Here is a 21309-nt window from a genome sequence, read left to right as displayed (position 1 = left end):
TAAGTAGCAGCTGACCAAGCTATCTACTGTACATACTTACTTAAATACTTAGCTTAGCAACAAACTGGCTACTGACATAACTGATTTAACTAGCTACGTCCTACAATGTACCCTAACCTATCTACCTACAGTATTTTAACTACCAACCTACCTACATTCACACCTATTTAGCTATCAAGCAACTGACCGACCTACATTCCTAACTAACAACAACACGTCGCTCTCCCGCTCTGCTAATCTGCCACAAAGAGCTAATCAGTGCTAACAGGATTTACCACTGTAGCCTTTTAGTGGCAAAATCGTGGATTTCTGTGAAAAGACCTCTTTCTTGGACAAATATATAATTCTTGTGATGTCACGGCAGCCACATAGTGTTGCGCAGACAAAGACAAACACTTCTGTGCTAAAATGCAACTTTTCGTGCACTAATGTTGCACTTTTGTGTAATTTTTTTTAATTTCTAATTTAACATTTTTGTGCGTAAGCTAGCATTATTGGAAGACTTTCTACCTTCTTGGCATTTTTGCCCTTTAAAAGGTGAGTATTCTTACTTTACTTACTTATATTTTTAGTTCTTTTCTTCTTTAATAAATCATCCAATGTGACTAAAGTTCTTTTGATAACGACAGTTTGACACACGGACGGATCATTTGTGAAGACTCCTGCTGGTCAGATTAGCGCCGGTGGCTGCTTTGCTAATGACATCATCACAAAGCTGCCCCAAAGGCTCAGCACACGTCCACCTGCCACTCACCTCGGCGTTCATGTCGCCATCGGGAAGACGAGCTGAGCACAGCGCGGACGGGTGAGTGACATTAGCTTTAGCATGTTTAGCTTTTTTTTTCATCATTATTTGCATTGACAATTTACAAGTACTAGTAGTAAACTAACAATACATGTTGCAAAGTAGTAGTACCATTAGTAATACCTGTCGCATAGTGGGTAGCAAAACATGTAGTATTAGCGAGTGTCTGTAGTACAACACGTAGCATAGCTATAGTAGCATATGTTACATAGTTGCAGTACCAATAGTAATACATGCATCATACTAGTAGTACTAATGTAGCATACTTGTAACACATTTAGCTTAGTAATATTACTAGTAGTAACACATGTAGCATACTAGTAATTATATGTTCCGCATAGTGGCAGTAACAGTATACTTAGCCTACCATGTAGCATATGTTTTGTTCTACCAGTAGTTATACATGTACCAGTAGGAATAATAGTAATAGTAGTAATAATAGAACCAGTAGTGAGTGAAAAAAAATAGTACAAGTGGAAATAGGTGTAGCATAGTTTTATTAATATATGTAGCATAGTTGAAGTCATAGTATTGGTGTCCACATAATTGCTTTTATGTGTAGCATCATTGTAGATGTGGCATAGTGGTAGAACCAGTAGTTATGTGTAGCATAGTTCAAAAACACAGAAACGCAGTTAATACTTGACAAAGCAGCTGCTTAAGATGCTATGCTCACACCTTTCTAACATGTCATTGTTAGCATGTTAGCATAGCAAAGTGATGACTTTCACCACTTGAAATGTTTTTTTTCGCTCTTAATCAAACGTGACCTGATTCAACTTTTGCCGTTCGCATAGCACCAGCTGCTCTGGCAGGCTAATCCTAGCACAGCTAACGTTTAGTGCTAATTGACTGACCTCAATCACTGATTGGCAGACTGGTCGCCATGCCAACGGTCAAGGGCAGGAAGAGGAAGTCCAAGAAGGAAGTCAACGATGGCGATGGTGAAGGTCAGTCAGTTACTACTATTATGCTATGCTACATGTATTACTGCTGGTACTACTTCTACGGTGGTAGCACTGGTATGCTACATGCATTACTTCAGCTACTAGTGTTGCTACTTCTACTACAATTATGCTGCGCATATTGCTGCCACTATGCTATGTGTATCACTAGGGGAAAGCAAATTCACTTTAAGTGACATCATCGTTCCTGTATGAAATCACAATGACATCATCGGCTTATTTGTTTCTCAAGTGGTTTGCGTGGAGGTGGAGAATGAGGAATTGACCAATCAGAACAGAGAAGCCGCAACACCGGAGTTCGTCGATGCATCGGCACCACAGAAGAAGAAGAAAAAGAAAAGAACGCAGACTATTGGTTAGTCTGTCAGTTTTTAGGCAATAGAAGACTTTTTGAGGGCAACTATGGCAGTTTTGTGCCCAAATATAGACATTTTGTCGATAAAAAAATATTTTTAGTGGGATAAGCTAGCTGTTCAAAAGGTAGTAATAAATCATTTTTATGACAACCTTAAGGCTAAATTTAATTTAAACACAAAATTTTGGTTTTATTGTTTGTAAAGAATGTCTGTGTCAAAACGCAACTTCTGTTACGGCTCGAATGTAAAATATAAATATAAATATAAAAATAAATGTTTTCAGATCAGCAGGTGGAGCATGTCGACACGCCAAACGGGAACGCGGCCGAAGCGGACGAGGAGGAAGCCGCGGTCGCCGTCACCAAACGGACCAAAAAGAAGAGGTTAGCATTCCGCTCAAGCCTTTTATTGATTTATTTCCATACAAAATCATTCTTGTTGTGTTGCGCAGGAAGACCAAATCCACAGAGCATCACAGCGGTGACCTCGGAGTTGAAGATGACGACATCGTGCCGGACGCCCCCTCGCCCATTCCCCAGCATTCCTTGTTCTCCGCCCCACATGGAAACAGCCAACCTGTTGGCAGAGTTTTTGTAGAGAGAAACAGTAAGTTGCAATCGTACGTTTGATGTTACTTTGTTTTTAGTAAGTACAACATCATCAACGTCACGGCTCACGTGTTGTTTGGGTTTGGTCATGTGATGTTTGCAATGCGAGCCTGAGGGCACTTTACCGTCCATTTCAAATGACAAGTCTGGCCGTTTATGCATAGGACGCTTCCAGGCAGAGCGAGTGGAGCAGTTCCGACATCCCGACCAGCCGGACGACTACTTGGAGCCCAGAGAGATGATGTGGACCACCAGAGACATAGCCATCAAGGTCCATAGCAGCTTCAGGTACGTGTGTCGTATAATTGAGGCGTGTCGTTTAGTTGCATCATCGAGTTGTATCATCGTTTCGTATTATTGAGTCCTATCATTATGCCTATTATTGAGTTGTGTCATTGAGTTAGATCCTTAATTCGTGTCATTGACTCATTTCTTTGAGCCATGCCATTTAGTTGTATTGTCACATCTATGAGTCATATCATCGAGTTGTTGATGAATCGTTTCATTGAGTCGTGTCATTTAAATATATCAAGTTGTATCATCGTTTTGTATCATTGAGTCCTGCTAATGAGTCTAGCCCCTGAGTCGTATCATTGAGACTTATCATTGATTCGTGTTTTTGAGTCATTGAGTTAATCAAGTTGAGCGCCATTGAGTCGTATCATTGAGTCAGATCATTAGGTCGTGTCATTGAGCCATGTCATTGAACGGTATCATTGAGTTATGTCATTGAATAATTTCTTTGAGCCATATAAATTTAGTTGTATTGAGTCACATTATCATTGAGTTATGTCATTGAGTAGCATCATTGAGTCGTGTCATTGAAATAATGTCAAGTCGTACCCTTTTGTATCAATGACTCGCGTTAATGAGTTTTGCCATTGAGTCGTATCATCATTGAGACATATTGAGTTATGTTTTTGAGTCATATTGAGTTAATAAAGTTGAGCGTCATTGAGTAGTATCATTGAGTCGTGTTTTTGAGTCATATTGAGTTAATAAAGTTGAGCGTCATTGAGTAGTATTATTGAGTCATTTCATTGAGTCGTGTTTTTGAGTCATATTGAGTTAATAAAGTTGAGCGTCATTGAGTAGTATTATTGAGTCATTTCATTGAGTCGTGTTATTGAGTCTTGCCATTGAGTTGTATCATTGAGTCATTAAGTTATGTTATTGAGTCTTGTAATTGAGTCGTATCATGGAGTCATGTCAATGAGTTGGGTTATTGACTCGTATCACTTTTTTCATATCTTTGAGTCGTATCATCATTGAGACATATTGAGTTGTGTTTTTGAGTCATATTGAGTTAATAAAGTTGAGCGTCATTGAGTAGTATCATTGAGTCGTGTTTTTGAGTCATATTGAGTTAATAAAGTTGAGCGTCATTGAGTAGTATTATTGAGTCATTTCATTGAGTCGTGTTATTGAGTCTTGCCATTGAGTTGTTTCATTGAGTCATGTGTTATTGAGTCATTAAGTTATGTTATTGAGTCTTGTAATTGAGTCGTATCATGGAGTCATGTCAATGAGTTGGGTTATTGACTCGTATCACTTTTTTCATATCTTTGAGTCGTATCATCGAGTTTTGCCATTGAGTCAGGTTGTTAAGTCTTATTGAATCGTATCATTGCGTCGTATCGCTGTTGTTTCTTTTTGTCGTCATCATCGCTTCAGTATCGTGGCACGGTTTCTATAACTGTGGTGCGATCGCAGGGTTCTGGGCCTGTTCTGCCACGGCTTCCTGTCAGGCTACGCGGTGTGGAACGTGAGCGTGGTTTACGTGCTAGCAGGTGATCACATGTCTACGCTGGCCAACCTCCTGCAGCAGTATCACTCTCTGGCCTACAGCGCGCAGTCGCTGCTCTACCTGCTGCTCGCCATCAGCACCGTGTCCGCGTTCGACCGGTACGTTCGCCACTTCCTGTTTGCTGTCTAGTCCACTTTTTTTTTTTTTTTCATTTTGGATTTTCTACAACGTGCAGAGTCAACCTGGCCAAGGCCTCCATGGCTCTGAGGGGCTTCGTTACGTTGGATCCTGCTGCTCTCGCCTCCTTCTGTAAGACAAACACTTCAATAGTATATTTGAAGAGTACAAATGCAAAAAAACAAAAGCGTCATTTCAACACAAATAGAGCTACTTATTATTTGAGCATAATACTTACAATTTCAGGTCATTTTAAAGTCATGTGAAGATTTTTGAAGTTACCTGGTGGCATCAAAAAGTTTATTTTCAAGATTTGTTCAACATTTTGAGCGTTTTGGTACAATATTGTCTATTAGGGGCGACGTCATCAATTCACCACCTCTGTTCTTCATTTATTATTCTGTTGTCTTCTCAGTGTACTTCATCGCGTTGATCCTGTCCCTCAGTCAGCAGATGACCAGCGATCGCATCCACCTTTATCCCACCGCCAACGAGACTCTGTGGTGAGAAGTTGAAAAAATAGCTTTGTGGAGCATAATAATCCCCCAAAATAATATTCATGCAGGCCTCCTGGCTCCGAGGAGCAGATCTTGCGACCGTGGATCGTGGTCAACCTGGTGGTGGCGCTGCTGGTGGGCCTGGCCTGGGCCGTCATCTCCACGCGGCCGGATATTGACTACACAGAAGGTACGTACAGTCAAGTGGACATTTTGTTGCCGTATTGTGTGGAAACTAAAAACATTAAAAAAAAAAACTTTCACTGGTTGGTGCAAAATTTGGTGGACATGTCTAGCACGACATTACGCACGAAAAAGTCTCAAGGACCCATGCCATAAATTGAAGAGGAAGTCCGCCGTTTTGGTTTGAAGTTTTGTGAATGGGTGAATCAGCCCCTCACACAAGTTTAATTAATTTACACCGAATTTTGTAGAAATGTTTTATCATGATAGGATGCATGAAAAAGTCTCAAGGACTCATGCCTGAAATTGAACAGAAAGTTGTACAAAAAAAATTGAAGCAGCCCTTTTTGGGAGAATTCCAGGGCTTGAGCCTGTCAAAGCCAAAATTATGGTTACTAATAGTATTATTATTATGATTTTATGTGTAATTGTCGTTTCTTTTTCTTCTTTGCAGAGTTCTTGATGTCCATGGAAGTTGAGAGCTATCCCAGAAGTGATGAGAACTTGGACATCCCAGCCTAAAAACCTTGTCTAAAATCAACAATTCCCAGTATTTATATTTAAAATATTTTTTGTACTATATGTATTTTACATTTGTGTGCTTTATGATTTTGTGAATTTAAGAAATAAACAAAGTAGCGTCTGACAGCCAAATTGTTGTGCCATGCTTTTTCACCTTTTAGGCATGAGATGACGCTGTTGCCCTCTAAATCCAATAATGATTACAGGTACAGCACTGTTCATATTGTAGGTGATTTAAAGCATAATGTGTTTTAAATCACGTTGACTTAATACTGCCATTTTTTTTTCAAATGTAATGTATTTGTATAAAATTATAATGTCTAATAAGAATAGTGATTTTGTACGGAATGGTATTAAAAATTAAAATGATCAAACTTGTAAAGACGTTAAAATGATGGAAATGTTACGTAGAATAATGCACGAAACGGAATAATCGTTAAAAAAAAGAAGAATAAATTATCATAAGTGGGAGTTGTAAACTGGTGCGTTTAAGACCATGATGCTAATCTTGATGACTGTTAATTTACTATTTCAAAATCTTACAAAAACAAAAAGAAACTACACACCAATTAACCTCCAAATGCTTACTAATTAACCTCCAAATGTTTACAACCGTGTATGATTACTATTACTTTCACAAATGAACATTTTTTTCCCCCCCACGTAAATGCCGCCTGTCCCCGTTTTCGAAAAGCACTGATGGCATGAGAGAGTGCTATAATCCCAGGGTACATGAAAGCAACAGCACGCCGCACTCGTGCTGTGGCGCGACAAGTCAGGCAAACATGTAAAGATGGCGGAGCTTCAAATGCTTCTCGAGGAGGAGATCCCCGCGGGGAGAACGGCTCTCCTCGACAGTTTCCCCAACCTGGAGAGGGTCGCCGAGTACTGCGAGACCAACTATGTCCAGGTAGGCGCTCCCATTTGGCGGAGCTCGGTGTCGGGGAAGTGGAGCTTTATGTATCGGCGTTGAGTGTGAAAGTGGGCGTACCACCGGCCGGCAACGAGTTACAGTGAACCCCCGTTTATTGCGCATGTGACAGGTGAAAATCCGCGATATAGAAAGACTATATAAAATCAATTTGACTTTAAACAACCTATTGTGTCTACAGTGGTATGTAAACTTGCCGTGAATACGTTTATTAAGATGAGTCATTGCGCTGCTGATTTATTTGTTTTTTACCTTGACTTGTGAGCAATGACTTGAGTTATGAACAGTGATGCTCTAATATAACACGTAAACTAACTTAAAAAAAACGATAATCAGATAAAAATTACATAAATTTGAGACATTTCATTTTGCTGAAGCATTGTTCAGACATCCTGCAGTTAACCAGAGCATACTCATAGTTGATTCGCATATTCACAGATGTTTTTCCCCCCAAAAATTTTAAACATGTTTTACTTTTTTTTTTGTTTCCCTCCCGCCACCCATTCCCACCCAATTTTTCATGCAAGACGTTTATTAAATGTTTATTGGCATTTTCTGAATAATTTTTGTGGTAATTGTTGAGCATCACTATACGCAGAATTTAATTATTCGCAGGCCGGCCCAGTCCTTATCCCACAGCATTTACACTGTCATGCTTAGAAAATGTTGTTACGTTGCTACTTTAATTAGCGATCCAGTGGACTCATGATTTGGGGTCACTCCGCAATGCTCCGAGCACCCATTTTATATTTCTTCATATTGCCCTTTACACTTGACATGAATGTTGTTTTGTAGTATTCCAGCAATACAGGCCTCCCCCCCCCCCCCCCCCGGTAGAATTGTGTGTGTCAGTGCGTTTCTTGTCAACCTCTGGCATGAATGAGTTTGGGCTGACCTACATTGCATTCGTCCTGCTTACACACACATTATACACACATTAACGGACACACATTACACACGTCATTTGCATGTAAGCGCCAAGCTTACACAAAATAAATGTAGTCACACAGATGGTACTACATGTCTCAAGAATGAGCGACGTAGCTTCTTGCGCTAGCCATGAGCTCGCTAACTCATTATGCTAGTCACATGGACTCAAATCTGCCAGCTGAATCCAATCATGTGTGAATGTGAAGATGTTGACTGCTACGTTAGCATCTCCTGCTAGCACGCTAAGCCGCCATTAGTTAATTACTTATGATCAAATTGTAGTTTTTACATACACTAGCTCACTTGGACACAACTTGAATTCAAGCACATGTGAAATGACTTTTGAGCGAAAATTGGCTTGTTAGGGGAGTGTCTCAGCCTCATGCTAGCTGCTAGCTTGCTAATCCATCAGAGCTGGCGTTAGGGCGGAATCCTTGTACCTCCAAAAATCAGCCATGTTACCGCAGTAATTTGTCAAAACAACACTAACAGAAGTCGATTGACCACTAGTAAAGATTTGTGGGGGAAAATATGAAATTTACCAAATTGTGACATAGGAGGGAGGTTTTCATCATTCCTGACGCTTGCAAATTATGCTAGTAGTTCAGCATGTAGTGTTTGTGTCTGTCAGCCATCTTGAACACATAGTTCAAGAACGCAAGCCTTTATGAAGATGACATAAAAGTTCAGATGTAAACTGCCACGTTAGCAATAGCATTCTCCCACTAGCTTGCTAGCTTCCATACGTTTATCACTCGTGATCAAACCACCGTCAGCCATCTTGAACACATGGCTGACTTGACTGTAGTTATGATTGAAATGGTGACCTTTGACTTCCCGCCCAGGCGCCGGACAAGCACAGAGCCCTGGAGGAGACCAAGAGCTACACCACGCAGTCTGTGGCCAGCGTGGCCTACCTCATCAACACCCTGGCCAACAACCTGCTGCAGATGCTCGACATTCAGACGTCTCAGCTGCGCTGCATGGAGAGCTCCGTCAACCACATCGCACAGGTCGGCCATCACAACACATCGCAACATCTTCCTTAACTCATTCACTCCCGGCCATTTTCACTGAAGCAACCCCCTTCGCTCCCGGCTGTTTTGCTGGATTTTGACCGATTTTGCAAGGCCCAAAGGATATTGTGTTTTATTTCTATCAAAACATGGAACCTACCCAAAGAAAGATTAGAGTCTCTTGTTTCATCAGGATAAAAGTACCTTTGTATCTCTTTCCGTGCAGCAATTAGCATTAGAATATAGCTAAGTTTCATCGATATTCACATTCTTGGTGAAAACACTGTCAAAAAGAGCTTGCTGCAACATGGCCCTGGTTGATCTCTTATACTCTGCTGCCACATGCTGGCCGTTTTACTAAATAACTACCATTGCTCCAAGTCAGAAGCTGCATCAAAACCTTCTGTTTGCTCTTGCATTAAAAAAAAAAAAAAGTATAAACACGTTTTGAGTAGGGAAGGACAAACTATAAAAAAAAAACGTATTTACACGTTTTTGGGTTTGAATGAGTTACGAATTCAGCCTGGGCAATAGTATTGTAATTTGTAGGCATACAGGAAAGTGCACTTCAAATCATGGATGATATTAAGGAAGGCAGGGAGTCAAGGATGGACGCTAGGAAGGAAAGGATGGATGAAGGTAGGAGTGAGTCAAGGATTGCATGATAGCTAGGAAGCAAAAAATGAATGAGGAAGTGGGCGGGCCCGCTTTCAAAGCAAATCAACCTAGCTTCATACATTCATGTTAATAAATATATCTAAATGTATCACGTATATTTTCATGGGACCGAATTTGTGAATTTGCCGTTGTTGAAACGGACTCTGGCTTTTCACGCAGCCCGACCGATTATGCATTCATGTAAATGAATGCTGACAGTAGATAAGCTCATCTTTGTGCGAGCCAGCGTCACAGCCTGCGCACAACGCTCGCCTACACGACAGCTGCCACCTCTACACGCGCGCACACACTTCTACGCACACACAGCAATGCTTCTGACAAGCCTGAAAGTAGACGGACGGCATCGTGTTTTTTTGTGTGTGTGTGTGGTTTTTTTTTTTGCGCATCACAGCAGAGTGATAATGATGGATCTGAAACGGGCCATTATACATTATTTCAAAAGGACAGTTGTGTTCGCTTCACTCTTTCAAACACGACTTGACACCCATAATATGCGTCATTCTTACTTGTTCGTCTTTTCATAGTCTGGTGCTTCCAAATTGGCGGCAACAATTTGGGGACGTTGCTTCTCTGAGAAGTTTAGTTGGGGGGTGGGGGGACAGACAGGAACATCAAAAGTCCAACATTTGTGCACAAGAATGAAATACTTTGTTGCAAAATGGCTCCTGTTGAGGTCTACAACGCAGTCCTGCATGTTTTAGAGGTTTCCGTCTTGCAACACACCTGATTCAAAGGATCAGCTCATCAGAAAGCTTTGCAGAAACCTGGTAACAGTCCTGATCATTTGATCCAGGTGTGTTGGAGGAGGGAGACATCTACAGTATATTAGGCAGGACTGTGGCCCTCGAGGACCTATGACGGTTTGAAACACTTTTGTCACAATAATTCAGTTTTTTCACTCAGCACAACTTATTGTCACAAAAATATGTATTTGTTTAAAAAAGTGCAACAAGTGTGCACAAAGAGGAAGTGGAATTTTTTTTTTTGGGGGGGGGGCACAAAATTGCTATACTACTTGTTTAATCATAAAAAATGTTGTTTGTTCACATAAGAGCAATTTTATATTTATCTACAAATGTGCACAAAAAGAAAAAGTTGGATTGTGACATTTTGTCACAAAAATTACCGGTAAATTTTTCCTCAACATACAAAATGTCACAAAAATTATGTAATTGTCAACAAAAGTGCAACATGCAAAACAATGACATGCTTGACTACAAAAAGTTGTTTTTTTTTGGCACCAACCTTGCCCCCAATTTCTTCACGAAATATTTGTCCACAAAATCTCAACATATTGTCAAAAACAGTTATGCATTATTTGTCCACAAAATAACAATATATTGTCACAAAAAAAGATATTTGTCTACAAAAGTGCAAAATTTGTCCACAAAAATGATTTGGTTGTCTACAAAATAATGGATTTTGGCACACAAATAACTAAACCTTGCTCCCAAACATATGTTCTCAAAAGTTATTTATTTATTTGTCCACAACATATTGTCAGAATAAATTACATATTTGTCTACAAAAGTGCAACATTTGTACACAAAAATGAAACAGTTGACTACAAAAAGTAGGATTTTTGGAAGATTGCTAACACTTGCTCCCAAAACACTATGCGACATTTGGCTATTAAAACACATTATTTGCTCACAAAAAGCTGCATTATGTGATGCAAATCCACAAATGTGCACAAAAATGTCATATTTGACCAAACACAAGGTTGTATTTTGGCACAAAATGTCTGCGCCATATCGTATATTTTTATACACAAAAATGACATTTTGTCAAGAAAAGAAAACGCCTCCATCTTGCTTGTCAGACGGTGGACATCCACAAGGAGAAGGTGGCGAGGCGGGAAATCGGCGTGCTGACCACCAATAAGAACGCCAGCCGCGCCCACAAGATCGTGGCGCCGGCCAATCCGGAGAGGCCGCTGCGCTACGTCCGCAAGCCGCTGGACTTCGGCGCGCTGGACCACGTCGGCCACGGCGTCAAGGTGCGATGGGGTGATCCCCGTGACCTGTTGTCGTCACGTGACTTCCTTGATACCGATGTTGACCACTTACTCCTTGTCTGTTTTATTTTTGCTTTCGTTGATGTGTTAAGTGGTTGCTGAGGTTGAAGGTAAGTCCGAAGCACTGATGATGTGCACAGCTTTCAAATGAGTCAGTGTTATGGTTTTAAACAAGGTCAAGGGTTCAAGAATTGGTATTAAGGCCCGGGGATAGTGTTTCAAAGTATGAGATGATGAAGACTGATGCGTGACGTTTGAACAGGTGAACGGGCAGGAGAACACGAAGGGGCCCGGGTTCAGCCCCCCCTGCCAGAAGCCCCCCAGCCCCCCCAGGATAGGACGCAGCATCTTTGGGTACGTGACGTCATCTTGAATCACTCAAAGTGTGTACACACAAACATGTTTATGCATGCGACTGGAGACTTATTAACTCATTCACTGCCATTGACGCCTATAAACGTAAAAAAAAAAATCATTTTAACAATTTCTATTAGTTTGACATTTTTTTCCACTTTTTTTAACAAGAGTATGAAAATCTAGACATTTTTGGGGGTAAAAAAAAGAAAGAAAAAATTATTAAAAATTAGGGGCAGGCGATTACATTTCTTACAATAGTAATTAAGCGCATGACTTCAATAGTTAACTCACAGTTAATCACAAATTTTATATCTGTTCTAAATATACAATATTTTTTCTAGGTATTCATACTCTTGTTAACAAAAGTGTTTTGTTTTTTTTAAACTCATAGAAATAGTTCAAATGATTTTTTGGACGTCTATAGCCGTCAATGGCAGTGAATGAGTTAAAAAAAAAAAACATTTACTTCAAAACCCTTTTATGATATTATTAATGACATGACATGGTTACAAGTCATTGTTTAGGTTTTCATTCAACAAGGATTAGTGTTTCAAATGATGGTTTTAAGCCTATGTCAATAATTCAAACAAAACAAATGTGTGCGCATCCTGAGGCCAGATGATTACACAGGCGATGACATCACACACACGCAGATCATCGGGAGGAATGACATCATGCGTTATGAAAGCTTGTTTTTCCTTCTCTCCCTCCTCCAGCATGTAGGTCACCCACATGAAGTTCCTCTCCCGTCTTTTCTCAGTAAATCTTTTTATTTTTTATTTTTTACTTCGCGCTCAACCAAACATGTTTTCATTTTAAATCAGAATAAAATGCAATATGTCGTTAACTCACATTCTCGTTTTGGCTTTTCTCTAGCAGGGGACGAAGATCACGAAAGAAGCAGAATGGCAAATTTGTGTTTAGCCAGTAGGGGGCGTGTCTTTTCTCGTCCGATCCTAACCTGCGTGTGCGCATACAGGAAGAGCTCCCCCTACAGGACCCTGGAGCCCGTGCGGCCTCCGGTGGTCCCCAACCACTACGCTTGCAGCCCCGCCGCCGGGAACCTCAACGACAGCATGGCTGTTCCCATCCAGCGCCCGCGCTCGTACAGGTCAGCCTCGACCACATGACATGGCCGCCGCCAGCTGGGAGTCCCTCATCTGCTTCTTTCGCCAATCGCAGCGCTTGCTTGGCCCCGCCCCCCCTTACTGAGCCGTCATCCGATCCATTTCTCACGTTTCTTTGCTGTTTCTTCCGCTTGGCGCTAACATTTTTCTCCGTTTCCGTCAGTCCCGCCGCGGTTTCGCCGCCGTATGCTTCTTTCTCATATTAGAGACTCCATTTTAATCACAATTTAATTTTTTTTATTGTCTGTTTTAAAGTGGCAGTAGCGGAGGGAGTCATCCCAGCAGCAGCAGTCGGAGCAGCAGTAGAGAGAACAGCGGCAGCGGTGTTCCCATCCCCGTGGCAACGCCATCCCCGCCCGGAGTCTTCCCAGGTAAAAAGTTGTACACAATCAACTCGGTAAACCGCAGTAAGATTGGTCATTCTTTGCAGAGGATAAAGAATATATCTGTAAATTTTGCTATTAGGTAGTGTTGAATAAAAAAAATATTCTTTCATTTTACTTTAATTTTTATCATACCATTCTAGTTGCTTTGAGAAATGCCACAAAATGGCGGCAAGGCACTACTTTTCTATTTGACACAGCTTTGTCGCCATCTTATTGAGGACAAAAACAGAAATGGCGACTATACCAACAAATAACAAAGGTTACCAAAAAAAAAAATCCGCTCCTGAGTAGCAACTCACAAATAAATATGTGAGAGAACAACCGACACTCATTTCACCTTCACTGTTGTGATAAAAGTGCACAAAAAGCCCCCCAAAAAAGCTGACTGAATCTTCTGGATGTTCTCCCTAAAGTGTCCCCTTGCACCCGAGCGGCTAGCTCGTCTTCTAGCGCCCCCAACTCGTCTCCGACCTCCTCTTCCTCCTGCTCGTCCTCCTCTTCCTCCTCCGTCACCCTAACCCTGCCGGCGCCCTTGCCGCATGCCCCCCCGTCCCCTCTGTCCAAGCCCAACGAGATCCCGGCCACCGCCTGCATCCAACCTCCATCGCCACCTCCATCGCCACCCTCCCCCCACTCGTCGTCACCCAAGGAAGGTGAGTTTCTACTTCCTGTCTGGTTCCGATCAGCTTCATGGTGTGAATGCTGAGGCTTTTTTTTCCCTCTCGCATCTCCTTCCACATTATTCATCCAATTTGCATCAATCCAATTCCACCATATTCAAAGAATTTACGCCATCCAAGGTATTATTTTTCTCATTTGAAAAATTATCTTTTCCCACAATTCCACAACAAATGACCCATTCGTTCCCAATGGACAAATTACAGATTCACATCATTCTCATTCAAATTCTAAATGTTTAGCTCATTCCAGAAATTCCCACAAACAAAAATAAATAAATAAACAAGTTAAAAAAAAATCACCAACATAATGCACATTTTTCACACATCATTCTCTATTAACTCATTCACTCCCAGCCATTTTCACTGAAGCAACCCCCTTCGCTCACGGCTGTTTGACTGGATTTGGACTGATTTTGCAAGGCCCACAGAATATTGTGTTTTATTGCCATAAAAACATGGAACCTACAAAAAGTAAGATTAGAGTCTCTTCAGGAAAAAAAGTGAATGTGAGTAAAAGAGCTTTTTTTTCAACATATCCCTGGTTGATCTCTTTTGCTATGCTGCCACCTGCTGGCCGTTTGTGTAATAATTACCATTTCTTCAACTGTTCTTTGCAGTTGAGAGGCTGCGTCAAAGCCTTCTGTATACCCTAGCATTAAAAAACGTATAAATACGTCTTTGGGACACTTAAATCATTTAAAATAGACTCTGTTTATACGTTTTTTGGGAGCAAAGTATTATCAAAGACCTTTCCACATCATTCCATATTATTCAATCTCAAATGTTTTCACAAAAATATTAAATATTTTTCACCAATATCATTCCACATCTTTTGATCTCATTGCATACCATTGAAAATAATTCCACGTTTGCTGCATCAGGTGAGGTGGTGCCTCAGTTTTTCAGCATGAACCGCCCTCAGCCCCGCCAGCAGACGCCGCAGGTGGGCGGCTCCCTGCCCTACCGCCGCCCGCCCTCTGTCACCGGACAGCCAATCGGCACGCAGAGCCACCAAGTCAACGGCGGGCCCCACTACAATGGCCAAAGCCCGGGTACGTGCTGGGGGGGAAAAACAATAACAAATATTAGCAACTTTTCGTATTTTGTCAAAAGAAAAGATGGACAACAAAAGCGACGGGAACACCTGTTATTTAAAGCCAATGTGAAAAGAGAACAAAAAACAACAGGTCTGTTTTTTGCAGCCTCTCCGCCACCCTCCCTCCTCCAGTTCACTCCTCAGCTGCCTCTCATGGGCTTCGTGGCTCGCCTCCAGGAATCCAGTGAGTACACGTTGCACATCTTTCTCATCGTCCAATGTGTCAAGATAACCGATTCGTCCGTCTTGGCTTCTAGTCTCGGACGTAGCGACGCCCCTCCGGCCGCACACTGAGGAGACGGCGCCCGCTGATGTCCCCCAGAACGATGACGCCCAGGGTGGAGAAGAGGACTCGGCGGTGGTGGAGTACGATGACCCGTATGCGGAGGAAGACCCTCCCTGGGCTCCCAGGAACTACCTGGAGAAAGGTTCAAATAACAACTTTATTCAACGCGCATACACACAATGACATCATTACTTTTTAGTCCAATATACATGCTTTGATACAAAAATAGCAAAAACTAAACAAAAGACTAAATGAGGGTATGTCGCCCTCTAGTGGTGGCCATCTACGACTACACGGCCGACAAGGAGGATGAGCTGTCTTTCCAGGAGGGCGCCATCATCTACGTACTGAAGAAGAATGAGGATGGCTGGTTCGAGGGCATCATGAACGCCACTACTGGACTCTTCCCCGGGAACTACGTAGAGTCCATCATGCACTACGCAGACTGACCATTTTTTTTATTATTACCCACAAACCATTGCACTTATAGTGACGCCACCTCTGAGCCTTGTGTTATTGATGTTGTGAAGTGGACCCCGGTTGCCCATTCTTGAAGTTTACAGTTTATGTGCCGTGTTTACATTTACATATGTGCAGTATGTACTGTACATGTTATATTTTATATTCTTATCCTGTGCTTTATTCTCAGCTTTTAAGTTGTACTGGCCCTTAAAAGGAGAAAAGTGTGTGCGTGTGTGTATGAATGATGTTATTTTTGCCCCCCCACCCAAAAATAATAATAATATTACTACAGTACACTAACTTCAGGTCTATTTAAAATGTGTCAGATAAAATACAGTATATATTGTGATATTTCGTACTAAATACTTGTTTTATGTATCTTTTAATAAAAATGTGTGCTTTATATTTAATGTGCTTTACAAATCCTAATCAACAAACAAAATATCTATTTACTATAAGAAGCAATTTATCCCATTTAAGCTTTTTTTGTCTTTGGTTTAAGGTTTGTATTCACTGTAATAAATCAGAATTGATAAATTAGTAAATGATTCAAGCTTTGTTTTGGCCTATGTCACCACACTAACTTTTTTATTTATTTAACCATTTATTGAACACAGAAGTAGAATACAGAGATCAGTCAATCCAATTTACATGAATCACATTTAAAAAAAAATAATAAATAAGTATGTCCAAAGAGGCATTGTTTTAAATAATTCTGCACGGATATTAATTATCAAATGACATTTCTTTATTTGTTTGAAATTTACGAGACTTAAAATAATTTTCAATTTCAATCAAAAACAATTTGAATAAAGGTTTCAACAAAAATACACCGAGAAAGGCAACAGGTCGAGTTCGTCATATGTGAACTACACTTCCCACAAAGCACCTATCATGAAAGTGGCCAATCACCGCGTTAGAACTACACCTTCCATGATGCACCTCTGAGGAAACGGTTAAAATCTCATTTTGGGAAGTGCAATCTCGCCCGGTTTTCAGCCTTCTTTCGTTCAAAATAAGGTGCCTGCTAGCCGGGAATAGTTAACATTTATGGGTCAGTAAAACCCTTGGGTGGCTTTTGAGTCTTCCGGAGCGGAAAACTGACGGCGGGGACTCTTTATTTTCGCCATGCTTGGATGGTTTCTGTTGGCTAGCTGGGCCGAAGCTAACCCGTTGCTAGCCAGCTAGGTCGCCTCCTCCAGGACGAGCCCCCGGTTCGACCGCCAGAATTTCGGGACTTGTAACTATGCCCAAAATTCGGTCAAATATCTTGTAGCGAGTCCCCAAAGACTGAAACTGCACCATGACGCTGGCGCCGAAGGAGCTGTCCAACCTGCTGGGCATCATCTCGGAGGAGGCTTGCACCAACACGTTCGAGACGCTGTCCACGCACTTCCACCACTACTTCGGCAAGGCGGAGCACTTCCGCGCGGGCTCGGTGCTCGTCATGCTCCTGCAGCAGCCCGACCTCCTGCCCAGCTCGCCGCAGCGGCTCACCGCCCTCTACCTGCTCTGGGAGATGTACCGCACCGAGCCGCTGGCCGCCAACCCCTTCGCCGCCGTGTTCGCGCACCTGCTCAACCCGGAGCCGGAGAAGCTGCTCTCAGGTGAGGGCGCGCGTGCGCGACAAAGCACGTTGCTGGTGTATATGGTTGAAGCTTGTCTGTAATTCAAACGACGTTTTCTCACGACATTGACTACCTTTGCTTTTATTTTCTTGTATTTTAAAAAAACAATGAGCACGGGTGTAGCACACAAATGGTAAAATGGGAATAATGAAGGGAAATGAAACGGTATGCACTGATTGTTTATGTAGTGTTTGTGTCCACTCATATTGTAAAACTAAATACAAAAACTTGAAATTAATTTTTGGATAAATTATAATCTATTTTAGGGAAAAATACTTTTCTTTATTTAAAATACATACGTACTTATGCAGTTTACTTCGAGCATTAAACTCAAATCTTGCTACATACCTAAATATTTGTGTACATTTAACCATTTGAATTATTTAAATTAGAACAACATACATTTTAATTATTTGTATTAAACATTGTCATAAAAAATCCAACTTTGTACATACAAAACTTTAAAGTTGATGAATTAAAAGAAAATGTAAAAAAAAAGTATAATTATTATTTTTTTAAATATTGGAAAACGTTTTATTTTGAAATATGCATTTTATTTTAAAATGGACACATAATAGCCTACTTATAAATATCCTATCTATTTTGTCAACAAAAAAATTAACACTCGAATTATGCGTCTATAATTTTTTTGTAAATTTAAGATGCAAGTCTTTAGTAAAATAAATAAATAAATGAAATGAGTTTTTTTTAAAAAAAACACATTGCATATATCTATTAAAAATATTGCAAAAATATATTTCATGTTTAAAATAAGTTTTGTTTTTAAATTTTGAAGATTAAAATACAAATCGCATTTATTTAGTTTTTGAATATAAAGTTGGTGGTGTGTAAGCACTTCTTTATGGTAAAACAAATGTACATTTTTTAAAACAAATTATTTAAAAAAAAATAATTAAAAAAATATATCAGCAATTAGCAAAAACTTAAAATTCTGTACTTATAAAAATGAATAAAAATTTTGCAAAAACTTAAAATTCTCTACTTATAAAAATAAATAAATAATTAGCAAAAACCAAAAAAATTCTACTTATAAAAATAAATAAATACAATAAATGAGAAACTTAAAAAAAATGATTTACCTTTTTAAAAAAAAAGTATCTTCTTGAAAAAAAGATTTTCTAGTTTTTGTACATCTGCAAAGATGCTGATGGCCCATTAAGCTCCCCAAAATATTAGGAACAGCACTTCCTATGCCGCTGCCAATCTAAAGTGGCAGAATTCTTTCTCCTGCATTTAATGCCTTTGGCTTGTGTAATGAAATGGCCAGCAGGGGTTGTGTTTTTAAAGCCGAGTGTGATGTTTGCGTGCGTCCAGGCTTCCTGCCGCCCATCACGCAGGCCGAGAAGTTCTTCCTGTCGCAGCTGATGTTGGCGCCGCCTCGAGATTTGTTCAAGAAGACGCCAAGACAGGTGTCGTGCATGGACGTCAGCAGCATGCCGCAGTCCATCGACATCAGCGGCCTGCAGCTCGCCCTGGCGGGTACGACTCCCTTTTGCTGCATAGAAAAAGTCTACACACCCCTGGTTAAATGCCAGTTCCATCTTTCCAGTATTCATGTGACCTCTAAACTGTGTGTTTTTTGTCGGCGCAGAGCGTCAGTCTGAGTTGCCCACGCAGAGCAAGGCCAGCTTCCCCAGCGTCCTCAACGACCCCGACCCGGACTCGTCCAACTCGGGATTCGACAGCTCCGTGGCCAATCAGATCATCGAGTCGCTGGTCACCGGGCCGCGCCCGCCACTCGAGAGTCAGTACAGTCACACAGACGGCACTAACGCCGCTTCTATTATTTACAGTACGTGTCGTTTCCTATTTGCGTCATTCCGCAGGCCACTTCCGGCCCGAGCTGATCCGTCCGCCCCCCCCTCTGCACGCGTGCGAGGACGAGCTGGCCTGGCTCAACCCCACCGAGCCGGACCACCGCGTACACTGGGACCGATCCATGTGCGTCAAGAACAGCACCGGCCTGGAGATCAAACGCGTCATGGCCAAGGCCTTCAAGAGCCCGCTGTCCGCGCAGCAGCAGTCACAGGTAAAAAAAAAAACAATTAAAAATCATCATAAAATACAAGGTCAACATCTCGATGACTAGAAAGAAATCGGAATCATATTGAACGGATATGGAAGTTTCCAAACAAACTTGTCTTTCTCATTAAACTAAATTGGACCAAAGACAAAGTTAAAACACTGTATCCTAAACTTAAAAGGTGTAAACAATTACAAATCAAAAGCATGAAAGTGGCATATGAACACATTTGGTTCAAAAATATATGAATGAATGAATGAGTGTCAGTTACTTAGTGGATAGTGTAGGTTTTGGCATTATGAGGTTCACTCCATTCATTTGTGTGTGTGGGGGAAAATCTGCCACATCCAATATGGCGGATGCAACAACAGGTGAAACGATGCATCTTTATAACATGTCTCTGGTCTAGCTCATTGATGCTTACTTAGTGTGGTGCTTGGACTCCCTCTAGTGGTACTTGAAAGAAACACAAAGTATGGTTCAATTGGATTTAATTTGAGTTTATTACATTTGTTGGATTTATTTTTGTTTAGACCCCCCCCCCCCCCATATTGTGTTGATGATCAAATACATCATGATAAAGTGGTTTCTAATAATATTAAATATGTAATCCACCATGGTTTTTGGTATGAACCCTCCCGCCATTAGTTGCTGGCGGAGCTGGAGAGGGACCCCAAGCTGGTGTACCAAATCGGGCTGACCCCCGCCAAGCTCCCCGACCTGGTGGAGAACAACCCGCTGGTGGCCATCGAGATGCTGCTCAAGCTGATGCAGAGTAGTCAGATTACAGAGTACTTCTCCGTGCTGGTCAACATGGACATGTCGCTGCACTCCATGGAGGTCGTCAACAGGTCAGCACCAACGACGCCATCTTACGTGTGGCACTGCACTGTAAACTCATGACATGTACGTGCGTCAGGTTGACCACAGCTGTGGACTTGCCTCCAGAGTTCATCCACCTTTACATCTCCAACTGCATCTCCACCTGCGAGCAGATCAAAGACAAGTACATGCAGGTAGGACGCACTTTTTTCTTTTTCTTTTTTGACGCTCTTCTGTCGAAGACATGAGAAAAAAAACGGACGCGACTGACTCGGCATGCTCTTGTGCTCGTCCAGAACCGTTTGGTGCGTCTGGTGTGCGTCTTCCTGCAGTCTCTGATCCGGAACAAGATCATCAACGTTCAGGACCTGTTCATCGAGGTCCAGGCCTTCTGCATCGAGTTCAGTCGTATACGCGAGGCGGCCGGACTCTTTCGTCTCCTCAAGAGTCTGGACACCGGGGACGGCGGACCCCCCGACGCCAAGGCCGCTAAATAACGAGGGCGATTACAAAATACTGTAAATAGTTTTTTGTCTTTCAATGCAAAATTATGAAAATAAAACATTTTTTTGGGCAACCTTGAAATTGTCATTATTTATTTATTTATTTTAACAGTATGGAATTTTTTTCGTATTGTTAGAACTAAAGTCAACAATTAGTTCCAAGGCCTTTTACACCAGCTGTGGGGTGAGGTCAGAGAAACTCAAAGTTCCTGGAACCAGACTTGAAAAATTAGTCAAGGAATGAAAAGTACTAAGAACTGGTAGTTCCTGGAACTGTAGACAAGAAACTCAGGCAGTGTGCTTTTTGTCTTAGCTACATTGTGGGGCCCATACACGCGTGTTTTTCCAAGTTAAACTACCATTGTGGGGACCGACTTGAAATTGTGGGGACATTTTGGTGGTCCCCCACAAGTTCAAACCTCTTTTTGAGGGTCAAGACTTGGTTTTAGAGTTTAGGTTTGATTCGGGTTATGGTTGAGGTTAGGG

The 21309-nt window shown here is 41.4% G+C and overlaps 3 protein-coding genes across 9 annotated transcripts; all 3 read left to right on the top strand.

Annotated features, from left to right (window-relative positions):
• The first annotated feature begins 27 nt into the window (after window positions 1-27).
• tmem237a (transmembrane protein 237a) lies at window positions 28-5992 on the top strand. Of its 2 annotated transcripts, XM_077579585.1 has the most exons (12): window positions 28-537; window positions 630-805; window positions 1682-1755; window positions 2003-2125; window positions 2410-2509; window positions 2578-2732; window positions 2899-3022; window positions 4448-4639; window positions 4717-4790; window positions 5074-5161; window positions 5224-5345; window positions 5793-5992. In XM_077579585.1, exons 2-12 carry the CDS (start codon window positions 699-701, stop codon window positions 5858-5860), a joined length of 1227 nt encoding a protein of 408 aa, XP_077435711.1. In that variant the 5' UTR covers window positions 28-537; window positions 630-698; the 3' UTR covers window positions 5861-5992. The 2 variants fall into 2 exon arrangements, with proteins under 2 accessions (XP_077435711.1, XP_077435710.1); XM_077579584.1 differs by having other exon boundaries at window positions 28-805.
• Window positions 5993-6600: 608 nt separating this feature from the next.
• On the top strand, window positions 6601-16371 carry LOC144060113 (abl interactor 2-like). Of its 6 annotated transcripts, XM_077579314.1 has the most exons (12): window positions 6601-6770; window positions 8567-8734; window positions 11238-11414; window positions 11525-11542; window positions 11695-11786; window positions 12769-12900; window positions 13172-13287; window positions 13716-13955; window positions 14864-15034; window positions 15185-15262; window positions 15336-15506; window positions 15638-16371. In XM_077579314.1, the coding sequence occupies exons 1-12, from the start codon at window positions 6654-6656 to the stop codon at window positions 15811-15813; spliced, it is 1656 nt and encodes a 551-aa protein (XP_077435440.1). In that variant the 5' UTR covers window positions 6601-6653; the 3' UTR covers window positions 15814-16371. The 6 variants fall into 6 exon arrangements, with proteins under 6 accessions (XP_077435440.1, XP_077435441.1, XP_077435442.1 ...); XM_077579315.1 differs by lacking the exon at window positions 11525-11542; XM_077579316.1 differs by lacking the exon at window positions 12769-12900.
• A 379-nt stretch (window positions 16372-16750) lies between these two features.
• On the top strand, window positions 16751-20897 carry cnot11 (CCR4-NOT transcription complex, subunit 11). Its single transcript, XM_077579328.1, has 7 exons — window positions 16751-17433; window positions 18790-18954; window positions 19067-19219; window positions 19302-19504; window positions 20147-20349; window positions 20418-20514; window positions 20617-20897. Exons 1-7 carry the CDS (start codon window positions 17130-17132, stop codon window positions 20815-20817), a joined length of 1326 nt encoding a protein of 441 aa, XP_077435454.1. The 5' UTR covers window positions 16751-17129; the 3' UTR covers window positions 20818-20897.
• The last annotated feature ends 412 nt before the right edge of the window (window positions 20898-21309 follow it).

This window comes from Vanacampus margaritifer, chromosome 11 (genome assembly GCF_051991255.1).
Source record: "Vanacampus margaritifer isolate UIUO_Vmar chromosome 11, RoL_Vmar_1.0, whole genome shotgun sequence".
Classification (NCBI taxonomy): domain Eukaryota; kingdom Metazoa; phylum Chordata; class Actinopteri; order Syngnathiformes; family Syngnathidae; genus Vanacampus; species Vanacampus margaritifer.
The sequence above is the reverse complement of the archived record's forward strand: the minus strand, read 5'-3'. Positions and strand labels throughout refer to the sequence as shown.

Bases quoted from the DNA above. Each gene is read 5' to 3' on its own strand.
- tmem237a (XM_077579585.1), top strand. From the start codon at position 699: ATGACATCATCACAAAGCTGCCCCAAAGGCTCAGCACACGTCCACCTG. The intron at 2,733-2,898 runs GTAAGTTGCAAT...GTTTATGCATAG, and splicing joins AGTTTTTGTAGAGAGAAACA to GACGCTTCCAGGCAGAGCGA. The intron at 5,346-5,792 runs GTACGTACAGTC...TCTTCTTTGCAG, and splicing joins GGATATTGACTACACAGAAG to AGTTCTTGATGTCCATGGAA.
- LOC144060113 (XM_077579314.1), top strand. From the start codon at position 6,654: ATGGCGGAGCTTCAAATGCTTCTCGAGGAGGAGATCCCCGCGGGGAGA. The intron at 6,771-8,566 runs GTAGGCGCTCCC...CTTCCCGCCCAG, and splicing joins GCGAGACCAACTATGTCCAG to GCGCCGGACAAGCACAGAGC. The intron at 15,035-15,184 runs GTACGTGCTGGG...TGTTTTTTGCAG, and splicing joins CTACAATGGCCAAAGCCCGG to CCTCTCCGCCACCCTCCCTC.
- cnot11 (XM_077579328.1), top strand. From the start codon at position 17,130: ATGACGCTGGCGCCGAAGGAGCTGTCCAACCTGCTGGGCATCATCTCG. The intron at 19,505-20,146 runs GTAAAAAAAAAA...TCCCGCCATTAG, and splicing joins CCGCGCAGCAGCAGTCACAG to TTGCTGGCGGAGCTGGAGAG. The intron at 20,515-20,616 runs GTAGGACGCACT...GTGCTCGTCCAG, and splicing joins TCAAAGACAAGTACATGCAG to AACCGTTTGGTGCGTCTGGT.